Source organism: Eurytemora carolleeae, unplaced genomic scaffold (genome assembly GCF_000591075.1).
Source record: "Eurytemora carolleeae unplaced genomic scaffold, Eaff_2.0 scaffold249, whole genome shotgun sequence".
Classification (NCBI taxonomy): domain Eukaryota; kingdom Metazoa; phylum Arthropoda; class Copepoda; order Calanoida; family Temoridae; genus Eurytemora; species Eurytemora carolleeae.
In genome coordinates this window covers 53,751-64,729 of record NW_019396162.1, presented here as the reverse complement: position 1 = coordinate 64,729, position 10,979 = coordinate 53,751, and the positions used below count along the sequence as shown (strand labels likewise).

Here is a 10,979-nt window from a genome sequence, read left to right as displayed (position 1 = left end):
GGGGGGGAGTTGTATCTGGTTGAGAAATTATGTTTATGTAAGCTTAAGACACGATATATGAATGAAGTACTGTTAGTATCTAGTCAGGTATACCCTTTCTGGCACAATCTTAATTGCAGTGACAGGGGGGGGGGTTTATAATTTGGTGGGGGAATATTTTGTAAAAGAAATGTATTACTGCTGCTCGTCTGTTATCAATTTTCTATTTTTGTTATGAATAAAATTATAATCTATTTGTTGATTGATTTATTGATTAATCAGATGATTTATTTATTAATTTTGTTCTTCACATGATTTTTTTAAGGTCCTGTACTTAATCTTTCTTAACTTTAATAGATCTAGGTGTATCAGACTTGAGGTGGATTTATTTTACTTTTTCTTTAGTATTTTTTGCCATTTATGTGCCGCATGCTTTAAAAAAAATGAAATTTCTTTCACGTCTTTGAAGATAAAGACGACATTCCCATGCTCCCAGTTCTTGTTAACAACTACTTCTAGAGAATATGCAGATATTCTAAGAACTAAAGAAATCCAATTTTGTTTCTTGAACCTGGAATTGGAAATCTCAGATGTTACCGTGTTAAATTTCATTTCATACAATTACGTTCCTTTCCGTCCTTGTGAATTTTCTCCAGATTCCATCCTTCTCTCCCAACCCTGCAATACTAAATTGTTGTGTTGTATTTTGAATTATTCTTTCTTTAGATTTACTTTAGACTCCCATACTCCCATATACCTCCCTTTAGACTCCCATACTCCCATATACCTCCCTTTAGACTCCCATACTCCCATATACCTCCCTTTAGACTCCCATACTCCCATATACCTCCCATTAAACTCCCATACTCCCATATACCTCACTTTTAATTGAGTAATTCTCTGATAGCCCTTACAGCCCAACCGTCAGGTCAAAAATGGGAGTTCTTGTATCTTGTTCCAAACCAATTCGTCCTAAACAAACAACAAAACCAAAACCTCTCATTTCAATCCTTAAGCGAACCCTCCCGCATTTCAAGTCTCATGTCTACCTCTGTATAACCAACAGGACCCCCCCCCCTCTCCCCAGTTTAATTGTGCGCCTGCCTGCACCTTTATAAAAGCCTGGGAACCTAAGAATTAAAATAATTAGCGTTAAATTAGAAAATGGCGGAAATTATTTCATGGTTAATAAACCTTTCAATAATTTTATTGTGTCTCCAAGGAAAATATCTTAAAAATTAAATAGTTACTAAAATTCATTGCCCCAGACCCCCATCCACTCCCTTCCCGTCCCCTCCCAATCTTCAGTAGTTTAAAACATACGTGGGTTTAGGTAAATTTTTTTTCTTTTTCTAAATTCAAGGTTTTAAATTCATTCAACTTTTTCAGCTGTTCTTTCTTATTTTGAGACGGATGTCCCGAAAAAGTATGTTCTAACTGGGAATGATGTTCTTGTCAGTTGTGAGATTCCCTCTCATGTTGCGGACTTTTTGGGGACGCCATTGAAATTGTGACATAAAATCAAAGGGAATTGAGTTTAAACTTTTCATTTTATACACAAATACTTACACTATATTTCTATACAATTGTAATAATATTTCGTAGTTTTAAGTCACCTTCTATTTTTAAAAGAGGGGCATTCCCGATTCACATCTTTATTCAATCTGAAAATAAATGTCTACTTACTTTACTTAATATTCTTTTCTCTCTTGATATTTGGCACATTTTCCATTGGTGTCACTTAAAGACATAATTAGCTGGGAGAGCAGCGAGGGAGATCAGCTGAATAAACTTAGTTTTGGTAATTAACCGCCCAATCTTTTTGTAGATTTAAGGATATCCCCCAAATTATGTAGATTTAAGGACTAATGCTTTTTAGTTGTACATCAGGAGTACAGGACCAGGGTGGAAGCCGAGGACGTTATCCTAGGAAACGAGGCTCTCATGGAATGTCAGATTCCAAGTTTTATGTCCGACATTTTATCTGTCGTTGATTGGGTGGACAGTACGGGGATTGTCTTTGATAGACGTAGCTATGGTAATTAATGCTCAGAAGAAGGAACCTAATTTTTGCAAAATCTTTCTTTTAGAGAGAGAAAAACAAAGATTTTGCAAATAGATCTCCTGTTTTAGTTTGATTGTACTCTAATTTTTGTTTAGTTACATCACAAACTTATGACAGTCATACATTCCTTGTGACTGTTATCCTGGGGAACGATGCACTTTTTAAGTGCACTGTTCCAAGCTTTCTTTCCGAGTTCCTGATCATATCCGGCTGGTTTGATTCAGAAGGGAACGAGTTAGGAACCCATAATGGTAATTCCTTGCATGCCCATCCGTCTCCTAGATCTTCTAGATTTAAGAGACATGACATAGTTTTCTCGTTTTCAGTGACAGCGCAGAGATATGAGGTTGATATACTCAGAGAAAGCGTAATTGTTGGGAATGACGCATTGTTTAAATGCTCAATTCCTTCGTTTGTGTCTGATTTTGTGTCTGTTCCTTCTTGGGAGGATTCAGAGGGAACCAGTTTTTCCAGCGGTGCCTGGGGTAATTTTACAGTTATGGAATACGTTCTAAGACCATGAAAGCTTTTCCATTTGAAAATAAAATGGAAAAGGTTTCATCTTACTTTTATTATTTATTAGGTTTTTATTTCCACTTTTTCAGTGACCAAACAGCATTATGAAGCGCACATTTTACCCGAAAGCATCATAGTTGGGAATGATGGAATTCTCAAATGTTCGATTCCCAGTTTTGTTGCGGATTTTGTTTCCATTGTCTCATGGGTGGATTCGGAAGGAAATGAATTGGGGAATCGGGGATTAAATGGTAATTTGAGAGTTCACGTCTGGAATAGTTAAACTATAAAAATCCACGAACAAAATTCAATTTGTTCATTGATTTTTCTACAGTGCTGTTAGTTTTTAATAATATAGAAGTCTAAAACTTATTTGTTGATAAAGAAAATAAAAAGTTGCTTAAAACTCTAACTTTAAAATCTATATATTTTTGCAACCTGATAAACTTTAGATATTTGATCTATCAAAATTTATTAGTTTGAAATAACAAAAGTTTGCAAAGATTTAAGGATTAGAAAATTATAGGAGACAAGTATTCAGTTCTTTTAGCGACATTTTAATTATTTGATGGCTTGTCCTAAACACAAAATAATTCTTTAAAGGAACTGAACTTTTTCTTCATACTCTGATTTTATAATCCCTTAAATCTTTGCAACTAGATGTCGTAAACCTTTGATATTTCAAACTGGGAATAGTGATAGATCAAATAGTTTGAAATAGCAAAGATGTACACCATCAGGTTGAAGGGAAATAAGCATTCAAAATTTAGAGTTTGAGTGTTATCATTAAACTCTACTAGTAATCTAGAATAGAAGGTACTTACCACTATCCAGGTCTGTTTAATGTCTATCTGTGGGGGAGTAGGGAGTAAAAACAGGGATTAGGGGAGCAGGGGGGGGATCTGTCTGAAATCTTGTCTGGATTAAAAGCTGTTTGATAAATAAAAATAGGTTTTAACATAAAATAAATGTGGATTTTGCCCCCCCGCCCCCCCCTACTCAATCCACTTTGTGAAAGGTTAAGGAATTGCCGGTATTTTTGAGAAATTATATTATGTTTTTTGGAAAGTAAAGACTCATTACTAGAACACACTAGGTGCCCCCCTCTTACTCCAACCCCATCGTGTGATATTTGAACCCAGTTTCCTGATGTTTGATGAGCATATAGTATAAAGTATACCCTGTGACATCCTCAGCAAAAACCCTAGGATCTTGCAACCTTACCCAACACAATTAAACCCACTCCAGGGTAAAACCTTTCTCACAAAAACTCAAAGTTTTTACTTAATAAATGATGTAAACTGATTGATTATATTAAAAAATAGTTTGATAAAATGTTAAGAAGTTTCCCTGTTCAGTTTACAGTTTCTTAAACTCAGATTCCTGGAGTCACGTTATTTCTTAAATCCCTTTGTCTTTCTACACTAATTCACAAGTATGCAATACATGTATGAATAATACATACATTATGTACAATTGTGCATTGCATTTTTATTTCCTATAGTCGTGTCCTAAGGGTAGCATTTTCCATTTTTGAACAATAAAAAAAGAGTAGGGCTGCTATTAAAGCAGGTTCAGAATTGTGTGTGGATGATCCAGTTCTTGGTTCAGGATATAGTTTTTAAGCTAAAGAATCAGATTTCAGTTTCCACATTTAAGAATTCGTTTTTCAGTTTTAAGGTTTCAGTTTTCAGGATAAAGGTTACAGTTTTCAGATATAAGTTTGAAGGACTCAGTTATTTTCAATCAAGGTCACAGTTTCCAGATTAAAGGGTTCAGTTATAAGTTTTAAAGATTCAGTTTTAAGCTTTCTGTTTTAAGGATTCAGTGAAGACATGGTTTTGTTTGATAGAGACTGGAGGAGAAATGTTCAAGGGAAACTATTCAAATATTTTGATTTCAGTTGTAAGCCAGGATTATGAACTGGACGTGTTCAAGACCAACATACTGCTCAACAATGACGCCCTGGTGGGGTGTGTGGTCCCCAGTCATGTCGGGGACATGCTGGAGGTCCAGGGCTGGGTAGATTCCGAGGGGGTGGAGCTAGGGGCGGGGCTGGGTAGAACACAGTTTGGTAATAAACTTGTAAATGAGTTTATGATCTATTGTTGTATTTAGCTCTGTGTGCAGGTGCACTAAAACTATACAACGGGGCGAAAAACAACTGTTTTTGAATTACAAATTCTATATTAACTTTGCTATAAACTCCATTAAAGCCTTTTTATCATTTTTTTTTAAATAACTAATTTAGGAAAATATTTGTTATTGTCTGTGTTTTTCTAAAACTATGGAAAACTATATTAAACTTTATTTATCAGTAAGATCCAAAGGAATTGAGTTTTTACCACAATCTCTGATTTTCTAAACCCTATATCTTTGCAACCCAATGTCGTAGACTTAAGATATTTTAAACTGTGAATTCGGTTAGATCAAATAATCTACGTTAACACCTTTTGTATGCAAAGATATAGGGATTACATAATTTGAGTTTGTGGCAAAAACTAAGTTTCTTTTTCTAAATTTCAATGTTCACAACTGTGGTTGGGCTGAAAATCTTGAATAAATTCATGAATGAAGTGAAGTATAACTAAGGTTTATGGCTGACTAGGTCTAGGTTCCCAGAAATTCAAATTCAATTTCGTATTGTCAGGCATAAAGCATATAAATGGCAAAAAATACCAATGATCCGTTAAGATGAAGTTTTTAAAATGTCAAAACTGTTTCAGTGGTTACACAAGAGTATACTACAGAACCTTCCAATGAATATATTGTGCTCGGAAATGATGCATTGGTTAAATGCAAGATACCAAGCTATGTTTCCGATCTAGCCCAGATAGTTGGTTGGGTTGATAGCGAGGCTTCAGAGTTCCTCATTAATAATCATTATGGTAATTTAAGGGTTAAGTTTGTCTAGCAGAGGTTACCTTGGCTGTTGTTTTTAGCATATGTTTTACAGAAGTTTTATTTTGTATTCTAGTTTTAGATGTGGAACAGTATGAGGTGGACGTATACAAGGAATATATTGTACTTGGGAACGATGCTTTCCTTAAGTGTCGTGTTCCAGACTATTTAGGGGATTTTTTAACCCTGCTTTCCTGGGAGGAGAGTTCTTCTTGGAACGTGTATTACAGGAACAATTTGGGTAATTGTTGCATGGTGTACTGTTCCACAGTCCACATGTACTGTTCCATGACGTCAACTAGTGTTCTTTATTGTTTGTAACTTTTTATTTTTAACATTATTAACACTCAGGATGGAATATTGAGCAAATAGCCTGGAATTTAACAACACAGCAAAATCTTGAAATTTAAATATTTACCTCTTTTTAGTTGCTAGTCAGATGTATAAGACAAGTGGGAATGAGGAGTATGTTATAGTTGGGAATGATGTTATCATGAAGTGTAATATCCCAAGTTTTGTTGCGGATTTTGTCTCAGTGCAAAGCTGGCAGGATTCGGAAGGGCTTGAGTTTCATTCCGGGTCCAATTATGGTAATTTCCGGGCCCTTAGTTCCGCTTAGATATTTTTCTATCTTTTAAGTAAGCATACCTAACCGCTTGTTAGTTATGCTTCCTTCAACATGAAAAGATTAAGAATTTTTATAACCCTATTGTACAGATATGGAATATTATTAGTTCGTTCGTACAATATTTTAATATTGGATAATGTGCAGTACAATGTACAAAAAGTACCTCTTTACTACAAATGAAGATATTTAAACATTTCAGTTGCTAGTCAGGAATACAGAGTGACAGTGCCTGAGGAATCTGTTATTGTCGGTAACTCAGGATTCCTCAAGTGCAGTATTCCTTCCTTTGCCGCGGATTTTCTCCAAGTTGTTGGCTGGACTAGCTCGGAAGGAGTAGAATTCCTGCCGGGAAATCATTTTGGTAAATTTCCTAGTTCTCTGTAAGGATTACCACCATGTTTTTTTTTCAGCGGTTTCCCAGCTTTACGAGACGGATGTTTCCCGTGAATATGTTATACTTGGGAATGATGCAATTTTAAAATGCAAAATTCCCAGTTTTGTGTCAGACTTTGTGACCATAGATAGTTGGTTGGATAGTGAGAACCAAATATTCTATGCAAATAATAATGGTAAAAAGTTGAAACTTGTATTGGAAAAAGTCACAAGTTTTCGAAGAAAACTTTTGGCTTTTTTCTTTAAACAGTAGTTTGAGTCTAACATTGTTTGCAACATGTTTCAGGTTAAAAAGGGAAACTTTTTTGGTTCAAGTTTTTTATTGATTTTATCTTTTTAGTGGCTGGTCAACAGTACAATGCATACTGTGCACCAGAGGAGATTATTTCTGGGAATGATGCAATTTTCAAGTGTAATATTCCGAGTTTTGTCTCTGATTTTGTTGCAATCTCCTCCTGGGTTGATTCCGAGGGGAATGAGTATTTTGCTGAAATAAATCATGGTAAATTGAGAAAACAAAACACAGAGTATTTAATTAGTATCTTTTATTTCCTAACAAAAGTAATTTTTTCTAATTTTTAGAGGAGTATATTAAAAAAATCTATCTATAGTTATGGAGATTTTTTCTGGTCAATATATTTTATGAAATCATCAGATTTGTGTTTGTGTGCAAGTCCTATTGAAAACCATGAACTTTTGAAAATCCTGTTATTGAAAAATATTTTTGAAATATTTTTAAGTATAATGTCAAAATTTGAAACAAATGTTTTCTATTGGGGGGGGGGGGGGGGGTGTGAGCACCTTGTGATAAAAACACTGTAATGATGAACCTTACAAATGATATCCTGTTTGGTTTAAAACATATAATTTTATCTATCTATCTATCAAAAAGAGTTTTGATAACGCTTCACATCATTCATTTTTTTCTAATATTTATTCATTTGTTATTTTCACCCTTTTCCTTTATTGTTCTAGAGAACACATGAATCAAACACAAGAGATTAAATTATGTTTCTTATAACATTTTTTGCATGAACAATGAAAACTTAAGTGATATTATTAGTATCCTCTTCACTACTGGTGTGATTGAGAGGGGTATAATTATATCTTTTTGCTGAGAAATGTAGAATAATTGATTACTTTCATGTTTACAGATGAAGGAGTAGATCTTCAATCATCAAAATATTTAGAATTTAGGGATTATATAAGCGTAAACTGTAAATATTTAGCTGATATTTTATTTAGTGGTTTCCCAAACCTATACTGCAGAGGTGCATAACGAACATGTTATCCTTGGGAATGATGTTATTCTGAGCTGTAAAATCCCAAGCTTTGTTACCGACCTCGTGGTTAGTGTTGGCTGGGTGGACAGTACTGGCACAGAGTTTATCAATGGCAATGGTAAATACAGCCGTCATTAAATATGTCTAACATATGTTTCAACTTGCTTTTAGGAAGGAACATTTAGTTGCGGCTTTTTTAGGCGATTGCGTGAGAAAGTTAATATTTCCTGACACCACCAGACATAATTTTAGAGGAGTTTTGGTCACAAGATTTGTTGTGCTAAATCTGTTAATTTTCAGCTGTATTGCAGCAGTATGAGACAAGGGTTGGGGATGTGTTTGTGATCAGCAGTAACGAGGCTATCTTGAGCTGCAGCTTACCTAGTCATAACGCTGAGTTCCTCACCATCACTTCCTGGGTGACCAATGAGGGAGTTAATATCGACAAGAATGCTCTCTCAGGTCCTGTTAATCCCATTTCACAATTTTTAAGGACTATTTCAGGAAACTGCTCAAGTAAATGCAAAGGAGAAAATGCAATTCATGAAGTTTATTTTTCCCACTTTTTTTCAGCTGTGATGAAGTCCTACGAGATATTTGTCCGTGATAACTTTGGTCTGCTCGGCAACACTGTCCTGCTCAAATGCGATGTTCCGTTCACAAGTTTTGTCTTTGTCCATTCCTGGGTCGTCTTAGATCCACCAGATCAATATGAATATACTAGAGATAATTATGGTATTTATTCATAACTTCTAACAAGAGAAAACTCTGAAAAGTTTCTGAAATACAAAATTCTGTGGAACAAAAAAAATCAAAACTTTTAAAGATTTTTCTAATGTTAAAATTGTCCGGTCTGTTTTAAAAGTCCTGTCGTGTACTGCGAGGTTGTGATGTAAACAGCCTGTGAAATTAGGCATGAAACAAAACAAAGTGAGAATAAAATGGGTGTGTTTTGGAGCACCCTGTGTAAATGCGAGAGTTATAGTTTGATAGATCTTCACATAAACATATGCTAAACAACTAACAGCACTGCTCTCAATATAGGATTTGTACATACAACACATATCTCATTTCAATATATGAAAATTAATCTTAAACATAAATAAATATAAATACTGCCTATATTGGAGTTTTTCGCCTCTTGTATAATTATTTACATATCAAGTTTACTTGCAAGTTTTTTTTTACTCAAAACAACTTTTTTGCAAAAATTTACCATTTCAAAAGCTTGATATATTTGTGTTTAGTTTTAAGGCAAAGATCAGCATTTCCAGAGTCTCTTTAAAAACTAATTTTATTGCATAGTATTTACTGGAAAAAGTAAGCTCAGCATTCAATTTTTTTTATTTATTTTTAGCTATTTTGGATTCATTAACTGCTGATCTTTTAATATATTAATTTAAAAACTTATAATATAAACCTTTCTGCGTCTATCCTTTCAATGCTTAATATGTATATTCAGACAGAATTTTATTTTTTCTCCAGCATTTTTAGGATAATCGCACTGTTGGGTTTCCACATAGATAGACAGGGTTTGCAGCCCCCCACCTTATTGTTTAAAAAACATTTTCTTACTTATAAAACTTTTTCTTTGTTTTAAAGATTTAATTTAAAAACTAAAACTGCAGTCAACAACGAAAGACAAAACAAAGTTTATAAAAAGAATTTTGAAAAATGATAAAGAATGTCGTTAAAAAGAATTATATAACCCACTTCACCCCCCGGCTGCAAACCCAAGTCTGTCTTCTCTCCCCCTGTATTAACCCTGTCTACTATTTAGATGGAAAGTATGTTGTTCTTCCCTCTGGAGAACTACAGATAAGAAATGTAACTGCAGAGGATGGATTCAAGACTTACAAGTGTAGAACTAAACACAGGCTTACAGGTATACTTCGATATATATCTTACTGTTTATAGGTATACTAGGATATATATCTTAGTGTTTACAGGTATTCCAGGATATGTATCTTAGTGTTTATTTTATAGGTATACTAGGATGTATATATTAGGTTTTACAGCCTACAGGTTTATTTATTTATATATATATATATTAATCTTTATAGATATACTTGGATATATTTATAAGTGTTTACAGGTATATTTGGATATATATCTTAATGTTTATAGATATACCTAGAGATATATCTTAGTGTTTACAGATATACTTATATATATATATCTTAGTGTTTAAAGGTATACCTAGATATATATCTTAGTGTTTACAGGTATACTTTGATATAAATCTTAGTGTTTAAAGGTATACTTAGATATAAATCTTAGTTTACACAGGTATACTTGGATATATATCTTATTGTTTACAGGTATACTTGGATATAAATCTTAATATACGCAGATATACTTGGATTTATATCCTAGTGTTTAAAGGTATACCTAGAGATATATCTTAGTGTTTAAAGATATACTTATATATATATTTATATATCTTAGTGTTTACAGATATACCTAGATATATATCTAAGTGTTTACATGTATACTTGGACAAATATCTTAGTGTTTACAGGTATACCTAGATATATATCTTAGTGTTTACAGGTATACCTAGTATATATCTTAGTGTTTACAGATATACCTAGATATATATCTTAGTGTTTATAGGTATACTAGGATATATATCTTAGTGTTTACAGATATACCTAGAGATATATATCTTAGTGTTTACAGATATACCTAGAAATATATCTTAGTGTTTATAGGTATACTAGGATATATATCTTAGTGTTTACAGATATACCTAGATATATATGTTAGTGTTTACAGATATACTTGGACAAATATCTTAGTGTTTACAGACATACTTGGATATGTATCTTAGTGTTTACAGGTAGAGCGAAGAATTAAGAATTATTTAAAATCGCGACTAATGATATGCTTATTTTAGGAGAAACTAAGTTAAGCGCAACTGCCGGTCGACTTGTTATAACAGGTATAGCTAGTTAGATAGATATTATATATTTTATATATTAGTTTTATACAGGGTTGCACAAGCACTGTACAACATGTAAATTGTTATATCTTTAATTCATACACATACATATATTTATTTTAAATTCATTAAATTACACTGACATACAGTAATAACCAGAAAACTCTGAAATAGGAAAACGACTTTTGGAATCAAGTTATAACATCAAAAAGTCAAATGAGCATGAGATACAGTAATTGTGCAGTGTTCACAGATCCAATTTACTTAATT

The 10,979-nt window shown here is 33.3% G+C and overlaps 1 protein-coding gene across 1 annotated transcript in view; it reads left to right on the top strand.

Moving 5' to 3' along the window:
* The window catches only part of LOC111696858 (Down syndrome cell adhesion molecule-like protein Dscam2), a 41,135-nt gene that overhangs the window by 16,171 nt on the left and 13,985 nt on the right, over positions 1-10,979 (top strand). Inside the window, exons 7-9 of the mRNA XM_023466606.1 lie at positions 4,464-4,634; positions 9,546-9,650; positions 10,665-10,709. Coding sequence (XP_023322374.1) covers positions 4,464-4,634; positions 9,546-9,650; positions 10,665-10,709 — 321 coding nt within the window. The remainder of the gene's footprint in view (positions 1-4,463; positions 4,635-9,545; positions 9,651-10,664; positions 10,710-10,979) is intronic.